Here is a 19913-nt window from a genome sequence, read left to right on the forward strand (position 1 = left end):
CATTAAGTTAACAAGTTTCCTTGTCTGTTAGGTGAGTGCTATAACCTGTAACTGGATATAAAATATGAGGTTGTGGTTTGGTTAGATCCTCCATGGACTATCAGGTGAAACAATAGCATTTGTTTCAGTGTGGATGTACTCTCAGTAAAGCAGCAGGGTTGGTGGTTAGGTGCTTTTTTTTTCAATATTGAAATTTAATTTATAAAAAATATGTTCACTATCCAATAAAAGTTCTGTGAGAGTGATTGATTGCAGGAAAAGCTTTTCTCATAATTTATTCCCATATATCATTAAGCACAGAAATCTGAAATTCCGTTCCTGTGACGGGATAATGGTTCTGAGACCGCCATAGGAAAGTGGCTGATGGGGGAAGGCTGTCGGGTGTCACTCAGCTGAGCAGGACAGAGAGAGCATCTGGAGCTTGAGTCTCAGTGTGGGGAGATGGATGCAGGCACTTAATAAAGATGAGTTTCTAGTTCTGCACTGATTTAAGGCCCAATGTTGTAGGAAAATCCTCTGCCTACAGCAGATGAGCCCGATGCAAGTGCCTGCGAACCAGCCAGGTCTGGCCCTGGCTGTTACTCTGCTTTGCTTTGTGAGAAAGTCTTATTTTCAGTAGACAGGAGTGAGGAAATAGCTGATGAGCTTTTTCATCCCGGCTTTTGTACAGACTGACCTTGCCCAGCTGCAGTGGTAGAGTATGTAGAATTTTTTATTATTATGATTAAATTTTTCCTTTTCCCTCATTGCCCTTCATTTGCCCCATTTTGGGCTTGGCCTCTGCACTCCTTAGGGTCGCAGTGTGAGGAGCTGGCCAGTGGGCACTTAGCAGAGGCAGGGCTGTGTGCCCTGGCACTGCCGGGCAGCCCGGCGCCGGCCGGCAGCGCTTCCCGCCATCCCTCGTCGGCAGGAGTGAATGTTTCTGGGAAGATGGGGCCTCACTCTGTGTGGTGTGATGTGTTTGCTTTCTCTGAGGAGCTAGCAGGCTGGAAACTTGGCTTTGGCTGGAGAGGACCCCTTAACCTTGCCTTGGCAGAAGGAAATAATAAAGTGACAGACTTCATTTATCTTTATACTCTGTGCATGGCCTCGTGTGCTCTGTACACCACCAGAGCTAAATCCTGGTGTCGATTTGGCACTATGAAGGAGTAGGCTGTAATTTTCAAGGTGGCTTCAGGTACAATAAAGTAAAAAACATTTTCTCTTAAATATGAGCATACGTGTCATGTGTTTTGTGACCTTATCTTGTCAGCGAGTGCAATTAATTTTGCTCTGTCCTTAACATCTTGTTTTTGTGGAATACTTCTTTTGTGTCAGCTTCCAAAGGTGAGTTGGGGGAATTGGAGCCCTTGGGAGCTGCAGGGTGCATGGTGTGGGATGGGAGCATGGCAGGGCAGGCTGGGATTACAAAAGGAGATGCCTTACCTGGAGCAATGGGGTTAGCAACAGCTTAAAACAGCCAGGATTACCTACCAGCCTGCTCTGGAGGGAGGCTCTTGCCCTGTGTTAGTGAAACTTACAGTGTTCTCTTTTCATATGGCCCCGCAGACTCTGTGCACCTCTGATGTGTGGTGTGTTTGCTTACACACCCGTCCGATCCTTGTATCTCATCCTGTGCTGTTGCAGCAGCATTTACACATCCAATTCTCTTCCCTGCCTGGTCCCTACAGCACAATCACCACAGCACTTTGTCTGCCCAGTGCCGCTCCCCTTCCTGGTTACCCACCTTTAATGACTGTTCCCTTCATACCCCTCAGTATATCAGTTATCTCCCCCTCCAGATGGGTTTGTGTCCCCTCTGATCAGCTAATCGATTATTTCCTGGCGTGCTTATGCAGTGCCTTTTTAAACACTAAGCCACTGCCTTCCCTTCACACTCATCGCAGTATCCCAAAGTGGCACTGGCATTGCTCGTCAATTCGAGATGTTAAAGCATTTCTGCTCATTGGGTCCATCCCATGGTCTGTGGGAGCTTTCTGTGGCTCCCACTGGATTTAATCCCTCCCTGGAGAGCAGCAGTCAGTCCCAGTGTTTCTGCTGCTCGGGGCTCAGGTTGTGGTTGGTTTGTTGCTTTAGGATTTTTGTAGCTGAAAGTGCATCTCCCAACTCTTTACAGATTTTTTTTGTGCTCTAGCCCCAAAGTATTTCTTAAATACTGCAAGTGCTTAGTGTCTGGTGTTGTGCCAAATAGGTGGAAAGGTTCTTTGTTTAAACTCTTTGCTATGAAATGGTGTGATGAAGGATGTACTTGCTGCACAGGACCAGAGGACCAAGTGCCTTTCTATTATATCTACCCTAGAGGATTTCCTGGGAAGTGTTCAGCCTCCATTTCTGTCTGTAAGGAAATCCTCTTATCTGGGCAGAGCAATAAATAGTGCTGCCTCCTGTGATAGAAACAGAAAAACATATTCTTCATGTGACTGTTTTTAAAAATGTGGGGTTTAAAATACATTGGGTGGAATGATTCTTCTGTAATAAATCTCTGTAATAGTGCACTCTGTATACATTTAACTAGCTGCACAAAGGTAGGGAGAGGGGCAGAGGATGTGTTAAAAGACAGTTTAGTGTGTATTTAGTAATGATAAGAACAGTAAATAATCCTACAGGTTTACAAACCTAATCCCCAGTGTCTGATTGTAGCCCTCATGTCTACTGGAATTGGTTGGAAAGACGTTAAAAGGCTGTAAAGGGAGGGCTTTGGGGGGAAGTTTTTTTTAAATTTTGGGAAGCTGGCTGGATGATTGATGGTTTTAGGTAGCATGAATGTAGCTGATTCAGTGCCTTGATGGAAAGCTCTAGAAGTGCTCGTCCTCCTGCACTTGCTACAGAGACGTTGGGTGAGGATGGAGTGGGGTGGCCCTTGCTCTGAGCTCTTCCTGGTGATCCTTTTGTTTAACAACTGGATTTGGAGGGAAAGGGAGTAGTGTTGTTGTTTTTAATGCCCAACTTATTTTTTGCCTGTGCCCTGCAGTAAAGTGGTTGTTTTTCGTAACAGAAGAAATCCGTGATGTCTCAGAGCTGTGCCACGTGATACTACTGCTTTTAAATAAGCTCTTAAGAGGCTGGACCAGATGTTGACCACATCTGTGTTTTTATTTTGTCGAACATTTCATTTCAACCCTTTTATTAAAAGAGAAAATGATAATTTAGAAATGGCTTTGAAAAGTTTAGCAGCTAGGAAGTGGATTTGCTTTCCGTGCTCTGCAGTGAGCTGTGTAGCATCAAGCAGACAGATCTTTGTGGTTAGTAGGGTCTACTCCCATTGGAAATGATTGCCATGGAAATTTTCATGCCAAAATGGATGTGTTTTATTTTGAATTGGCATTCTGTAATGAAACATGTATTTTTTTTTTCTCAGTGAAAGCATTAAACTAGGGATTTGAATGCACCTTCACTTCTGAAAAACCCATTTAATGAATGCCTATTGCCATGGCAGGAAAAAGGAAGATTTGCAGGCAGAGGGATATCCTGCAATTACTCCCTCCGCTGCTGTTATGAGGGTCTAAGAAATGCTTATTACGTGTAACTTGCTTCTGGATTCTTCTCTGCAATTTAACAGTTGGAGAATGAGTTTTCTGTCCCTGTTGCTAATTGATCCAATGAGAAAAACTGGCACCTAATTCAGTAACAAGTTATATTTAAAATGACATGTAAAATTGTTCATGGTGCCTGAAATTGCATCATTTTCAGTCTGGCATGTTAGGGCTGTATAAGAGAACAGGCACCTACTGTACTGTGACATATTAAATTTTAAACCCCTGATCCAAAAATATAGTGGGGTATAGGAGGAGCAAGGTGTATAATGATGAAAAGCAGTGGCAGCTTGATTTCAGTGGGATATTTTTATTGTTTTTGAGATGCTTTGGCAGTTTTTACTACAATAAATATTTGGATCAATTTTATGTAAAGTTGAACAGTGAGTATGTTCATCACCACTTCCAAGTTTTGGTTTTCTAACCTATGGTTTTTAGAACTTACTAGTGATTTTCAAGGTTGGCTCTGTTATTCTCTCTCATAATTTGAAGCCTATGTTGACAGTGGAGAATTTAGTTTGTCTGGTGCAATGACAAGTGAAGAAAAATAAATCCTTTATTCATGCAGGTAAACCAAATTGAAAATTTGGGGTTTTTTTCCCAAAAAAACCCTTGAGGAAATAAGGGGTAGATAATGCAATGAGGGTAGAGGCCATCTCCCCTTCCATCCTACAGCTTGGTGGTTTAAGTGCTACCCAGAATATGGGAGATCCAGTTTAAGTCCTATTTTTGTATGAACTCCTTCCAGCCTAGGAGCCAGATGATATCCTGGTCTGGACTCCCGTTGCACTCTGCTGTTGAGCTGTTTTATGTGATGGAACAATTCTTGGACCCAGGTACACCGTCTCCTGGGGAGGTGCCTTGGACAGTGGACTAGAGTATTTACTCATTTCCTTGGTGGAAATTCAGCCATTTTGCTTACTGGAAGTTTCTATCTCAGTTCCAGCAGGAGAGATGTACAGTACTGTTTTGCAGAAAATACCCTGCACTCCTTTGGGTGATACCTCTCCATGCTTTGATAAAAAAATTCAGTCAGTTGCATTAAAAAGGCAGCAGGCCACTAGGATGTATTTTGTCACCTTGTTTTTCCTCCCCATCCTCAAGCCAGGGAGTGCTTGGCCATATTCTAGGGGTGCATCCCTGCCTGGTTGGTAGCAGGGTGCCTGTGTGAGGAGCTGCTGGCACTGGTGCAGAAAGTTCTGTTTTTACTGCACTGTGCAGACATTAGACCAGAAGAAAAGCATATGTGCTGATCAATTATGTAGTTATTATAAAATCTTCTGCACTTCTGAAGTATTTTGGGGAAAAAGGGTTATAAAGTAAATCTGGTGCCTGGGACTAGTGTGCAATTAGTTTCTAAATGTAATGGCAGTGAGAAATGTTCTTTAAAGCCTTTTTGGTCAAATTAGCACCAGATTATCTGAACTGGTAAACTTGATATTACTTTTATTAGACAATCTCAGGAAAAAAAAATCAAACCATAGTGTTACGGAGGGCTAGAGCACCTCTGCTGTGACGAAAGGCTGAGAAAACTGGAATTATTGAGCCTAGAGAAGAAATGACCCTTAGAGATGACCCATCTCCAGCCTTAATGAGCTATAAAAGAGCTGGAGAGGGACCTTTTACAAGGGCATGGAGTGACTGGACAATGGGGAATGGCTTCAAACTGATAGAAGGCTTAGATTGGATATTAAAAAGAAATTGTTTACTTGAGGATGGTGAGACACTGGAATATGTTGCCTGAAGAAACTGCAGATGCCCCATTCCTGGAAGTGTTCAAGGCCAGGCTTAATGGGGCTTTGAGCAACCAGGTCTGGTGGAAGGTGTCACTTCCTATGGCTGGGAGCTGGAATGGGATGATCTTTAAGGTCCCTTCCAGCTGAAACCATTCTGTGATTCTGTGCTGTTCCTTGTGATGGGACATTTTTGTGGGGGGTTAAAACCCATTTTGCTTGTGGCTTGGGGTGGAAAGTATACAACTTTGTGTTGATTGTTTAAGGTGGGTTTTGAAAAGACTTTTGTGAGTGCTCAGTGGCTGGTCCCAAGGAATGTCTCTTGAGTTGAGCAGCTGCACCCTTAACATCACCTCAGGAAGCTCAGACTATTCCTAACCAGGTGTTGTGGTTGGATTCCTCCCCCTGTGATTTCGTGTACTTCAGGCAGCTGCTGTAAACCCCTGACTTTTGCCAAGCAGATCATTGTTTTATCTTCTGGGAATGCTCTTAATTCCAAGCTTTGCTTGACTTCACCGTTTGGTTGCCATGACCTGCCACTGGATCCTAGAGCTGCTGCTGGCATCACCCTCCGCTGGTCCAGCACTGTGCAGGAACACCAGGCTGGGGAATCAGGCCATTCAAAGTGTTTGGTTTGTGGGGAGGCACATCCCCAGTACTGTGAACATACCAAGCTGCTCTGCACCACTTTGGTTTAAATTTGTTATTGCAGGTTGTTGAAACTTAATTTGTTTATATTTTTCTGCAAGTGAACTGGTGAGGTCATCTCTTGTTTGATCTTTATTAGATGTAATGGAGATGACCAAGAAGATTGCTTCATTCCCTAGCATAAGGCTTTGTTAAATAATTTGTTTTCTTCTCTACCTGGACTACATTAATAGTGTATTACTATAATTCTTCAGTGTGATGTGGAAAATCAGGTTTTGCAGCTGTATGCTGTGTCAGTCCCAAATTAGGCCTCAGTTCTGTGCTGTTATGGTTTTTAATGGATGGAATATTTGAAAATTTGTTTTCAGAAGTCTTAATAGCTACCAAAGTAGCAAAATTGCAGTGAAATTGTTATTTCAGAAAGTCAAGAAGAAAGCCATGATGTAACTGTCAGCAGTAGTCTGTGCTGCTTCCCTGAAAGTAGAAAATATTTTCTAAGTCATAATTTAGAGATAAATTACTGACCTATATGCTCTGACAGAGAATTTTTTGTTATGATGAAAGAAAAGTGGTCATCTTTTTGAAATGGTTTCCCCAGCTTCCTGCTGAACATTTCTGGCTGTAAATTAAAATGGGTGAAAAAAAGGCGACTGGAAGTCTCTGGCAGATTTTTAGTACTGATGAAGGCTGTGCTGTTTCCTGAATTTTAAATTAATCCAATGTGGTGAATTTGTGTGCATGAAGTTCTGTAGTGAAAATACTCAGCAACACATTAAACCTCCCGGATGAAAGCAGAAGGATGCAAATCTCTGAAGGACAGTCCTGAAGTGTGACGTTACTGCAGAATTTAAGCTGCAGTAGATTTTGGACAAACATATGGGCTGATTAGAATGTGTTCTTTTCTGCAGGTGAGAATGCAGGAGATGGCGAATTAGATCTGAGTGGAATCGACGACAGTGAAATAGATCGGGTAAGGTGCCCCGTTGTCCCAGGTGTCTCCTATCCTGGTTGTCTGGATATCTGAGAAAAACAAAATGGTTTTTACCTGGTTTTATCCTCTCTGCAAATGCCTCTTCTCTCTGATCTATAGAGAGGTTTGAGCAATTTCAGTGATCTGAAATCTAATGTTCATGCAAACCTGTGAATTTGGTGTTCCTTGCCCAAGTTATATATATATATTTAGTAGGCTGCTGCTGCTTGCTTTTAACATGCTGGAATAATTATGTTTTAGAATGTCTTTTATTCCAAAGGAGAACTTTTTTAAGTTTGGTAGAGCTCTACATTCATTATTTAATTAAGATAGATTCAACATAGGAGGCTGCCATAGAAACCAAACTGTAAAACCAGCATGTGCGGCTCCTGTGTACTTCCAAAGATTTCTGTGATGTTTTCTAGATTTATTTTTATTTGTGTGGCAGCAAAAAATACCATTTAACATAGAGAGTGAGTGGGACAGACACTTGGCTGTGGAAGAGGGCTTGTGGGAGGCCACATGGCTGGTTCAGCTCTCTGAGCCTGATGCCCTCTCCAGCCATCACGCTGGTTTACACTGCTGTTTGAACACATAATGCCAGTGCTAAAAACTCGTTTTGGGGTACAAAATCACTGAGACTGATGAGATTGCACAGGAATTACTGATCTTCAAAACAGAGCTGTGAGGTAGGATTTGCTGGGCTGGGCATTAGTGTCTCACTATCTGAGCAGACATTGAAGGGAGGGACCAGGAAGGCTGAGGTTTTTCACCATAGCCAGTCCATAATTTAAACAATCGCAGGGGAAGAATACATTTTCTGCTCTTCCTAGGCTCTGTGATGAAGTCGTAACTCTGCTTTTATGACTTCCATGTTCATTTCTGTGGCAATAGACTATAATATTGTGAGCCCACGATTATGAACTCTCTGAAAGCCTAAGAGGGATGAATAACTGAGCTAGGAAAAAGTGGATTTTACTGTTATGGCCCACTTTTAATAGAAGCAGACGAAAGAATGAAAATATTGGTCTGATAAACCAGGACTTGCACAGCCATTTGCTTACCTGCTTAGCCCTGGGAGGAAGGACTCTTCCCTGCATAAGTTTCATTTGACTGGAATTATTTTTCTTACAAAATCCTAGTTGTACCTCTTACTTTGGAGAAAATCTGGGATGCTCAGACCCAAAAGACACAGGAACCTCAGATTGCTTTTTTTGCTCTTAAACATAGTTTTACAAATCTCAGGTGCACTGCTTAAAATTAAAGTGTCTTGTTCATGGTGGATGACCTAATTCATCCTCTCCATTCTGCTGTTCTTCACTCCCAAACAGCATCATCTGTAGAGAACTTTTATTTCATTGATAATTGTGCTAAATACTGGGTTTATTTTACATTTAGGTCATCTACAATTAAGTAATTGCTACCTATCTGTCTATTTATTTCTGTGATTCATCTGAATAGTCTTAGATGTATTTTACAGCTCCATTCCCAGCTAAAGAATGGAGTTACCAAGGTGGAGTTAACTGCAAAACGTCTACATGTGGTTACTGAACCCAACTGTCTGAAATCTAGAGGGCTAAAGCTCCAGCAGTCTGAGCTGGTTTCCTTCATGCAGATGTGGCCATTGAACTAATAATCTCAGTAACTCTGTGTAAAGCTTTGCAGAAACCTACCCAGAAGACACATGTTTTTGTTTTGGTTGCACAGGGCAATGGTTCCCATCCTTGGGAATTGAATGTTTTGAATTACAGACCACCGTCAACACACAGAATTACTTGCAGACAGCCATGTTGTCATGATAACCTCTTGTATCATCTGTAAAAGATCATAAACCCAGGATCATTTTTGCATAATTAACAGACAATATATAATGAGTCCTGGATAGTTTTTGGTCACTTCATCATAGTTTGGAAACCAAGCACTGCTTTTTGAAAACAGGTTGTTGCTTGTGCCAGCTTCAGATGTTACTAGAAATGCTCTCTGATTGTCTTATATCAGTCATGTTTTCTTTTAATGTATTTTTTAAAATGGGATATGGATTGACCTTGCCGGTAGTTTTTCAGTTCAGTTTTGCTCTGTGGTTTTCAATTTGATTTCTGAAAGTAGATAAATTTGTTTTTTTCTTTTAGTATATACTTAATGAAGCTGAAGCTCAGATAAAAGCAGAGTTGTGGATGAAAGAAAATGCAGATTATTTGAAGGAACAAAAAGGTAAGTATGTAGGACTGAAATTTGCCTTTTGGCTGGTGTTGCTGAAATATGCAGTCTTGTGTAATCTTTATGCTGGTTACCCTTTTGTCATCTTTCAGAAAAGGAAGCAAGAATAGCAAAAGAGAAAGAACTTGGGATTTATAAGGAACACAAGGTATTAAATTGTGTGTTAATTGTGTCTGTTTGAAAATGTCCTGGAAATTCACTCTATCTGCTGATCAACTCCATGTAGATGTATGGGCATAATGGTACGGGTCACCACTAAAGGAGCAAAAGCTAGAGTACATGTAGCTGTTACTGAATTGCATGGCTGTATTTTTTTAGGTGGTGAGTAAAAACACTTTCTTGCCCAAACTTCTATTTTAAAATGCTATTATGAGAAAGTTCTGTGCATGTCAAACTCAGAGCTAGCTCTTTGCATTTATGATTGCTGTTCTAATTGCTTGCTTATTAAAATACAGGTTTTAAGACATGTCTGATTTTTTTTTTTTTTTTTAACATGTGCATGGGGAATTTGTTTGTACTTGCTATAATTTCAGTGGCTTTCTTTGCTCTTACAATAATGATTTCTTTATGAAGAACTGAACAGATCCTTGTTACAGTCATTTGAAGGGGTATTTTGTTCTACCTTTCATGCAGAATGCAGCGGTTATGTTAACAAATGGCATGTCCTGTCTCCATGTTTAGCAGTTTAAAGTAGCCTAATTGGCCATATATTCACGATTTACAGCATTAGTATTTTGTGTAATTGAGCAAGTGACAAGTCAAATCTTCCACATGCAACTAAAACCCATGTTAGTTTTTAGTGTGTACATCCTCTATCTTTTTTCTGACTAATGTGAAAGGCAGAGTTTCCTGCTTCCCCTAGGTATTTCAACAATAAAAACAAAACCAGACAATGAAACACTGTTTTATACTTCAGAGTTTCTCATTCATCCTGCGTTTATGCAGACGTGGCTGTCTACCAGCAATTTTCAAAATTGTATAACTCGTTGGCACTGCCAAGTAGCCCAAACACCCACTTTTTTGTTTGGACAACACAGGAGTTTTTCTCTAACCTTGTATTGTTTCTGACAGCTCGAGTAGAACATGATTAATATGGTGCTTTCCAATTTCAAGGTAGCACTTGACCCATGTAGGTAAACAGAGGGGCTATTATCCATTAAAAAATAAATCTCCTGCAGAGCTTAGTGTTAAAACCATCCTTTGAATAGGAAAATGCCAAATGAGTAACAGAGGTTCTGGGTTGGGGTTTTTTTCATACCTACCCAGGCATGGGACATGGCTGGAAATGTTCTCTGGTGTCATTCCTGGTTGCCTGGCTCTGCATAGCATCAGCCGGGCTCACAGCCTGTGCCTGGGAAAGGCAGCTGCAGGTGACAGTGCTCTCGTGTCTGCAGCCTACTGCTCCCTGTCCCTGATGCCAGCCTGTGCTTGGGGAGCTGCTGCTGATCGTGCTCTCGGCCCTTTTCAGCGCGAGGGGGGAGTTGGGTAGAGCCTTTCCCACTCTGTGTTCGGATTTGATATGAAGTTCCATAGTTCTGATATGATTTGATATGAAAGTTCAGCTGTTCTGATACAGAGTTGTCAGTGCTTTGGGGAGTTGTGACCCAGCTTCGCTCTCGCTTCAAAGGCAGTTTTAGCAGGGGAAAGTTTTATTTTCATGCTGGGTGATGCAGTGAGGTTCCTGTTCCTGTAACAGCACTTCTCTCCCCCCTTTTTTTTTTATTTCATATGTGAAAAATGGCCTATCCTTCTCTCTCTATTAAGTAAAGAATTTCTAATTAACTCTTGGGGCATTTGGCAAAAAAAGCAAACACTCATTTCTTGGAGAAAAGGGACCCTTTGATCCCAGTGAGTGGTAGGAGATGGAGCACTGGCTTAGCCTGGGCACATCACCTGCATCCCCCACATCAGCAGCACCTGAGCCAGGACTGCTGCACTCCAGCTTGCCCCTCTGCTTCATGGAAACTTTGTTTGTATCTACATCACTAATTTTATATTTTAATTAAGCCAAAGAAATCTGCAAAGAAGCGGGAGCCAATTCAAGCCAGCACAGCAGGAGAGGCAATTGAAAAGATGTTAGAACAGAAGAAAATCTCGAGTAAAATTAATTATAATGTGCTAAGGGACCTGAACAGCAAAGGAAGTAACACACCAAAGAAAGAGGATGACAGCACTGATGACAGCACCAACACCAAGAAGCTGTCAAGAAGAAAATCTATTGCCAGTAGGAATATAGCCAACCCTGTAAACAGTGTGGGAAAAAGGTACTGCAATTGTTCATTTATATCTCTGTCTGTGAGACTGTCTATGTATCTTTCTGAGCCAGACAATGCAGGGACCGAAGCATTTGTTTGAGGCTAAAATAATGTCGGGGCTCTGTTTTTATTTATTTTGCCTGCACTGTCATGGTGACACCTTATTTATAGTTCACATTTCAGAGGTCTGCTTTGGTGTGAGTTAATCATCCTGATGCCACAAAACCCACAAGATCAATGGAAATTCATAAATGTGAATCTATCAGTTAGAGACACCTTTTCTTCATAAAATCCTGACGTTTGCTGTCCTTCCTTTAAGTTGTCTGTATGAGCTGATGCGACACTAAATGTTTGAAAGCTTTGCCTTCTTGCTTGATTTGAAAACTATAGTTCCCACCTGTTTTGACAGCTAGCTGCTTTGATTAGCTTTTATTTTAGTTTTATTTCAAACTTTTGTTGTTAATTAATGACATAGATACAAAGCTTTACAGTAAATATGCTTGTCGGTTTCCTGGTCTGCATTTGAAAATGTTTTATAGTGTGATGAAAGCTCCTGTTTTAATGAGAGAAATACTCAACTTGCTGGGCAGATTTGTAGTGTGCTGTAAAATGTGTAAGGAGATTGATGTGTCCAATCTGCAAAATTCAACTATTTTATCTGTCTTTGGTTTATTGAAGTCACATTGGATCATCATTTGAATCATTTTGATCTATAGTAATTTCTTACTTAGATGTTGTTGTGGGGTTTTTTTGGTGTTTTGTGGTTTTTTTTGCCTGTTTATTTACTGCCAGAATTACAGCCAAATGCCACAAGGAAATCTTGGTATTTAATTTTGAAATATAAAATGATGTCTTTGAACTGTTGTTCAGATTTAGGCATGTGTTGAAGCTGGGTAAGGGACCTGGGAGGGCAGGAAAGCAGCCACCTACAAGGTGTGAGAGAACATCTGTTTGTGAAAGAACAGGATACAGGGGACACCTGAAAACATGATGCTGGGAAGGATAGGAAGTGCAAATCTCTGAGAAGCTAAGTAAAATAGGGGTGGCAAAACCTAACCCCTTTTTTCATTTGACAGTGATGCCAGAGGCACAGGCTTCAGTTTGGGCTGAGAAGCCAAATGCCAAAGTCACTGGCCCCATTCACCAGATACAGATTTTAACAATATATCAGACATCTTTTCTTCTTTATTCTGTATTTTTGGCTTCATCCTCATTCGACTTGTCATTCTCAGTAGCAAAAGCTTTGCTTCCCAGCTGTTGACTCACTGGGGATTTTAGGCGCCCCTGTGAGTTATACCTAGGTTTCCCAGTAGTAAAGGACAGGGAAGATGCACTGAAGATTAACTTAACAGCATTTAGCTTATGCTTTATTTGCAGTTAACAGGTACTAATGAGTGATATTTCTGGTATTTCCAGTAAAGCGGGACCAGTTTAGTTGTCTGAAATGCAATGCTGGGTGCGAGGTAGGGGCTAGGCAGAATCCTGGTTGCGTTTCAGAGCTCAGCAGTGATGCTCAAGCTGCTTTGCCGCATCCCAACATTGTCAGTTCTGAGGTTTGCAGAAATGTTGAGCCCTTGGAACTGCTGTTAAAGTCGGCATGTAAAACTCTTAACAGGTGTTAAACTCTTTGGAAAATCATGCCATAAATATTTAATTTAACAGTGGTGCAACTTGAACAGGTTTCTAAATAAATACAAATCAGTATTTTCCAAAAGCATCTAATAAAACATATTTATTTTTCCTCTTGAGAGCCTAAAGTACATCCTTAAGATGCATAACAGAGTTCGATGATGATGATTAACAGATCTTGGATACAATGAATTTTGCAGCAGAACACTTCAGAGGAGGTTGAGGATACATGTAGATAAGTGAGCTAAGAAGATTTTGCACTCCTGAAGTAGGTAGTGCTTTTGCTTAAATATTATCAAGGACTTGACAAACATTAGTTGGGCTTTTTTTTTCTCTTATAATTAAAGATTTATGACATACTTTTGATTTTTTAAAATGCCATGCCTTTTAAATGGCATGCATAAATTTCTGTGTTCTGCATTGTTCTTACATGCCTTGCATTCATTGCCTTTGTTCAGCATTGTTCCTCTGAGAGGTGAATGGCTAAATACTTTCCCAGGGATACAAAAATCATGATAATTTATATGCAATTAATAATAATAAAACTCCTGAACATTGCTCGTTAGAAAATGAATGAAGCACGTAATATGTCTTTTTCCAGGAGGCATTTGCAGAAATGGGATCATATGGTTTGAGTTGGAAGGGACCTTAAAGATCATCTATTGTTTTGGTTTGTAGTGACTTACAGGCCTGCATATTTATATTTATGTATTTAAAATATTTAGTATTTCGTATTTTAATGTATTTTAATATTTAGTAAGCAGCTATATGGATCTGTGGTAGCACCATGGATAACCAGGCTTTAATCCAGTCCTTTCAGTTATTGGAGTTGCAATCAGATTTTAAAGAGCTATTTCTTTACGCCTGATCCCAATTAGAAGGTACAAGGAGTACCAACTCACGGGATGGGAAACGAATACTCATTCTTGGTGATTAAAGTAGTGCTCCTGTGATGGTATAAAGAAGGAATTTTTTTCTATATATATATATAGAAAAATATCTTTCTTGCTTTCCTTTTGCCAGTCATTTTACTTACCATAGCAGATTTGGACAGATGATGTAGCCAAGTTTGTCACATGTCTTAGAATTCATATTCGTGTACAGTCTGAAGCACTCTGGAAATAGGAAGTTGGTCTTCATTTCCATCTTTCTAATTGCCTTTTCCTCTAAAATAGTCTGTGCTGTTATTTCCACACAGAGGACTTCAGATATCACTGAAAAAATGGTTACCCCAACCAGGCAGGGTGCAATCTCTGGGTGGTTTTTCTTTTTTAATATCACATGAAGTAGCAGTTACAGTGTTAATCAGTTAAAATACTGAAAAGCTTTTGTTTCCTGATGTGATAATGATAGGCAAATTTTACAGTCTTGTAAAAAGTCGTTGATTTGGAAGAAATTTATAAAGAGCTAAAATGCTAGACAGGTCCCAGGATTATGTTTAAACTGGATGGTCTTTCAGTTGGTGGCCCTTTTATTAGAGCTCTGTTGATACAATAATCACTTAATGGTTACTTGGATCTCAAAGACAATATAGATTTATCTACATATTAAAAAATCTTAATTTTGACATCTCAGAAATATTTGGTAATTTCTGCTATTTTGGGAGGAAGGTACTTTCAAAGAATTCTTCCAAAGATCATGCAGGTTTCTCCCAGTTAGGTGGGTAGATATTACGTACATCAGTATTTTCAGAAGCCAACTGATGTCTTGAACATGTTTCTTTACTGTGAACTCTTTGAGCTCTAGAAAAAGCTGTGCTTTCCTCAGACACATCTCCCAGAATTATACTGGAGTTTTACTTATTTCATGTGTCAAGATGGTAGAACACTAGTAATGACCATGCAAGTAATTCTAGGAAAGTTTATGCCATGTAAATGTATTTCATTTCATTTCTTATTGTATTTTTGTTGCAGTGAGTATCACAACTGGTGCTTCACATGCAGAAGCCTTTTCATTCCCAGTGTGTTGGAGATGTGTCACAGTGGATGTTACCATAATAGATGTTGCAACTCTAATTTCAATTACCAGCTGCGCAGTTTATCTTCACTAGTGTTTTCTGTGCATATGAAACATGAGAATAATATGTTGAACTCCAATAAAAGAACAATTGCTGCTTCAAGTTACTTAAAAGCTGAACTCCACTTAGAGCTGTGCTGTGCGCTGGAGCACTTCAATAAAGAGAGTTTTTAGGACTGGAAGTATTTGGTTAGAAGCTTAATAATTTATTTTATATTTACTTGAGCCGAGTTTTACAACATTACATGTGAAGTGAAATGTGTTGTACCAAGAAAATGTGGGAACAAGAAAGCTTTCAGGTCACTACTTTTAAAAAATTTTAAGCCTATTTCTTGCTATGCGATTGAAATTGGTAATGATATCAGAAAAGACAGGATCTATTATCAGGGGAGTAAATGTGTCAGGTTAATCTCCTGAAGAATTTTCCTTGGAAGAAATGAAGCAGGACTGTGAAGCACAGTGGAATCCGTTGTAATGAAACAAGGTTGTTCTGAATGGAACCGTATGAATATAGAATAGCAAACCAAATCATGCCTGTTATGACAAAACCCCTTGGTAGTGATCTCAGATCTGATTAGATTTGAAAATTCACTTCCAAATTCTCTCTGTGGTCTCATTTATATTTGCTGACTATCCATATTGCCAGTAGAGCTTGGTGCATGGCTCCACCTGTGCTTTAGAGCCATGGGATTTGGGTATTGGGAATTGTGCCCTTTCAGTACCAGAGACTTGTTCTGCTGCTCAAGTTCCTGCTCTAGGATGCACATTTTCAGTTAGCATCTGCTCCAGCTACATTTTTGTTAGCTTTTCAACGGGTGTCTCAACTCCAGAAAAATCTTCGTTATTAGGGAGAATGTATGTGATGCTTTTCTGCAGCCTAGCATGTGACATCTTGTTTACCCTGATAAATTGCTTGGTGCTTTCTTGTCTCTAATTTGAATATTTCCCTGGAGAGGAAAATATGGGCAGAAGCCTAATTTTGATGCTTTGGAGGAGCCTGCAATGCCACACTGCCAAGGGAGCTTGGGGAAACAGCAGGCTCCACCAGTTTCCACCCTTGTTTGTAGTTGTCCTGTTCTGGTGTCCAGGATGGAGTTAACTGCTCTGTAAGGCTGGGTGCTCCAAACTCAGCTGCAAGTCTGAATGTTGCCCAGAGAAGCTGTGGGTGCCCCATCCCTGGAAATGTTCAAGGCCAGGTTGCATGGGGCTTTGAACAAGCTGGTCTGGTGAAAGCTGTCTCTTGGGCTGGGCTAGATGACCTTTGAAAGTCCCTTCCAAGCCAAACTACCCTATGATTCCATGATTCTGTGAATGCTTATTCTGCATTGGCCATGGCTTGTTGTTGATTTTTATAAAACCAAAGGAAATGTGTTTTTCAATGTACAATATTCTAGTTCTACATTATGAGACTGGTATTTGTGGAGGTGAGGAGCATCAGCTCATGCTTCCCAAATGACTGAGGCAAATCCAAAACAGCATGAAACAAAGCTCAGCTTGAATAATGATTCCTGAGCCTCTTGAAACCTTTGTATTAGTTAAACCAGGTGATTATAGAAGTTAGAGCACTTTTGATTCACTGTGTCAAGAAGAGAGTTGTTGGTTCAGAACCTTCTTTGTTAAGAAAAATGGCATTACAGTAATAGTTTAAAAGTTTGGGAATGGGTATCTTAAAAGCTCCTTGTCTGCAAGTGGTGCAGTGGAGTCTGGTGGTTGTCTGCAGCCAGTCCTGCAGGGTGGCAATTGATGATGAGGCAGAGCTCCTTGAAGAGGGACAGACCCCTGTGTTTGGTGGACATGAAGCTTTTTGAGAGTCTTTTCCATGCTGGCTTTGGTGGCTGTTCTCTCTACAAATGGCCCCTTTTAGATGAGATCTTAATATGCTTTAATTTTCTACCATATATTTTTATTTTTCAGAATTGCCTTCAGCTCTTTGTCTAATTTACTTTTGACATCCTGTTTCTGTCTCTCTCTGCTTTGAATTCTGTTACAGGGTTTGGAATTAATGTGTAATTACTCAAAGTGAGATACTACATTTTATTTATTTTCTTGTGCTGCTTTAGGCCTTCTTTTTTATACATGACTTAAGGAGTAACCCTGATCTCCCACCTGGAATAAAATTCCTTACAGAAGATACTGGGAATCCTTGCTGAGATGGTAGTTAGGAATTTATTTTATATCTTAGGTGTTATTTGGTGTTATTTAGTGTTTTGTATGGATGCAATCTCATGTTGACTGCAGGATTCAGGCTAGACTGTGATTCTTGGATACATGTGGGAGTGTGTGGAGTCAGCTTTTGGTTTGAATATTGTATACATGGTGAATAAATTCTCTAACCACTTGGACATAACTGTTTTCTTATGTGATCTGCGCTTTGAAAGTTTCCTTGGAGTGTAATTTCATGTGTGTTTCTGCTTTGCTCTGGTATATAATCATTTAAATCAGAGGTTAATCAAAATGATTACTCATTTTGAACAGGAAAACGGTGACATTTGATAAGTACCTCCACTTTAAATAAATCCTACCAATATTTTCCAATCTTGTAACTTTTAGAGGGGCAAGCTTATAACAATTATGTTTAGTATTTTATTTACAAAAAGCTAAGCCAAGGGAAAAAAATGAATTCAAGGCTTCCAAGGTTCTGCCTTTTAAGTCATTCATCTCCTTATTAAAGTTAGCTCTTCGGGGGAGAACCTCCCGAATGACCTTGAAAGGAGCTGACACTTGAGTTTGCTTGTTCACAGTTGATTTGAGGAGTGGATCTGCTCAAGCCTGTAGTGCGTAACCTGGCTAATGCTGCGGGTTACTGCTGTTCCTGTGAGCTGAGCAGCCTTTTGTAATAAAGAGATAAAGCAGAGGCAAGGATGGGAGAGAAATGGATCTGACCCAAGATGTTTTAAAAGGAGCGTGTGTGGTTTTAACGTCTGGACGCTGAAATGTGATGACCAGCAGCCTTTCCTTCTTCAGTAAGTGAGGACACAGGAGGAAAAAGGCATCATCGTCTGCATGTAACACCACTCCTTGACAGGATGCTGAGTTAAGCAAATGCCACTGAGAGACTGGGAGGCAGGAACCATCTTGGGGTCCAGACAACGATACAGCAAACCTGATATATTACTTCACCCTGAAATTCACTTCTCTTGACACTGAACTAGGACAGAAAGATGGGGAAAGAATAATTCTTTCTTAAAAAAACAAAACAAAACCAAAAAATGCCTCAACAAAGCAATCCCCTTCCCCAAACTGTCTGCAAACCTGTCCTTACAGAAGCTGTCAGGTGTTTGTCAGGAACTGATGTTTATTCTGATTACTCAGACTATTTTGAAGATCAGTTCCCCTGATACAATAGCATTTTTATTTCACATCTGTCATGCTCAATACCTCTCAAAATACAGCTGCCTTAAACTCCGAAACATGTATGGATAGTGTTTTACTGCCTATGCTCTGCAGCACTGGGAAAGGAGCTCCCACCCAGCCATTGCCTGGCACAGCTTGTGTCCCCAGCCTGCTGCAGGAGCTGCTGCTGACAGTCATTCCGTGCTCATTCCAGCATCTCTGAACTTTTTGTCATGTTTCTTAGGGTGAAGTTAGCAAAAAAACTCATTCCTTCATCCCTTAGTTCTTTCCAGCCTTCTGTAGGAGGTGAATCATTTCCCTTTTCATGCCTGTTCTGCCAGTGAGTCAAGAGAAACTAACTTAAAATACTTCCTCATCTGTTATATTAGTAAAATGAGTATTCTTGTTAAAAATCCCAGTTTGGAGTTCATTAGTTTCTGAATACTGGAATAAAATGCCAGAATTTCAGTATGGCAATTAACCCACCTATATCCTCACTCTGTAAAATACAGTTGGAGAAAAAATAGCTTAGTGATAGGAGAAATAATGTAAAGAAGTTTCCTTGATGTGACCTGTACCAATTTATTTAAGTTCAGTGATGCTGCAAATCATCTATCTCTAGTTGTACATCGTTTATTAAGAGCTTTCAAATTTTGTAGTACAGACTTTTAATGCTGTCAGAATGTGGTTTAGTGTAAGGATAAGGGAGCATTGTCTGCTGGGACTGCAGAGGAGTGTTCCTGAGCTGTCATATACTGGGGGTTATGAGAACCTTTGAGAAATATACATATATAAACCCTTCAGCATTGGCTGAGGACACATCTAGACTTGTGTGGGTCTTTCAGGAATAACAAGAAACTGCCAAATCCAGTGCTCTGTTTCATTTACCCCAAATTATTAGAATGCCTTCAATTTAAAAGTAGAAAGGCATTGATCCCGCTTGACCTTGTGGCCAAGACCCAGGTCAAGTCTCTCCTTATTTTTACAGCAGCCTTTTTGTTTGTCTAATATAAATTGGATATTTCTTTTCTGCCTCCCACTCAAGAAAGTCATTCCCATGTTGGATTCTGGGGGAGGGTGGCTAAGCAGCACAAAAATGCAGAGGGGTTTTTGGTGTCTGTCTGAAATAATTTCTTCTTGCATTTTAAAACCAAACAGGAGCAATTTCAGCCCAGAAGATAATGTTGTGTGACAGTTGGATTGCGAGTGCCTTGTTTATCTATGTTCTCATTTTCAGGTTGGTTATAAGAAAAGGCTCTGTGAGCTTTTTTCTTCCAAATTACACTCAGTAATGGCCTAATGGGAGATAATATAAATATGTATATGCAGTCTCTTGAACCTTATAGTGTGTTAGCAAAAATAGTCATATGTGGTGCCAGGGAAGAGGAGAGTGGGAAGAAACAAAAAATTGGAAGTGTTATGTGAATTGTTTTCAAACCCTGGAGGTGCATGTCCTGTGGCTGAGAGGGCTTCAGCACTGTGAAATGTTTGTGCTCAGTCTGTAGATTTTTCTGATTTATTTTTTCTTCTTTTTTTTTCATGGGTGGAAAATGGTTGGTTTCTGAATTGATTTTTCTTT

At 40.2% G+C, this 19913-nt stretch overlaps 1 protein-coding gene across 1 annotated transcript in view; it reads left to right on the plus strand.

Annotated features, from left to right (window-relative positions):
• The window catches only part of BRF1 (BRF1 RNA polymerase III transcription initiation factor subunit), a 172115-nt gene that overhangs the window by 118719 nt on the left and 33483 nt on the right, over window positions 1–19913 (plus strand). Inside the window, exons 12-15 of the mRNA XM_066321644.1 lie at window positions 6823–6884; window positions 9014–9095; window positions 9194–9249; window positions 11109–11365. Coding sequence (XP_066177741.1) covers window positions 6823–6884; window positions 9014–9095; window positions 9194–9249; window positions 11109–11365 — 457 coding nt within the window. The remainder of the gene's footprint in view (window positions 1–6822; window positions 6885–9013; window positions 9096–9193; window positions 9250–11108; window positions 11366–19913) is intronic.

The sequence above is a fragment of the Sylvia atricapilla genome, chromosome 6 (genome assembly GCF_009819655.1).
Source record: "Sylvia atricapilla isolate bSylAtr1 chromosome 6, bSylAtr1.pri, whole genome shotgun sequence".
Classification (NCBI taxonomy): Eukaryota; Metazoa; Chordata; class Aves; order Passeriformes; family Sylviidae; genus Sylvia; species Sylvia atricapilla.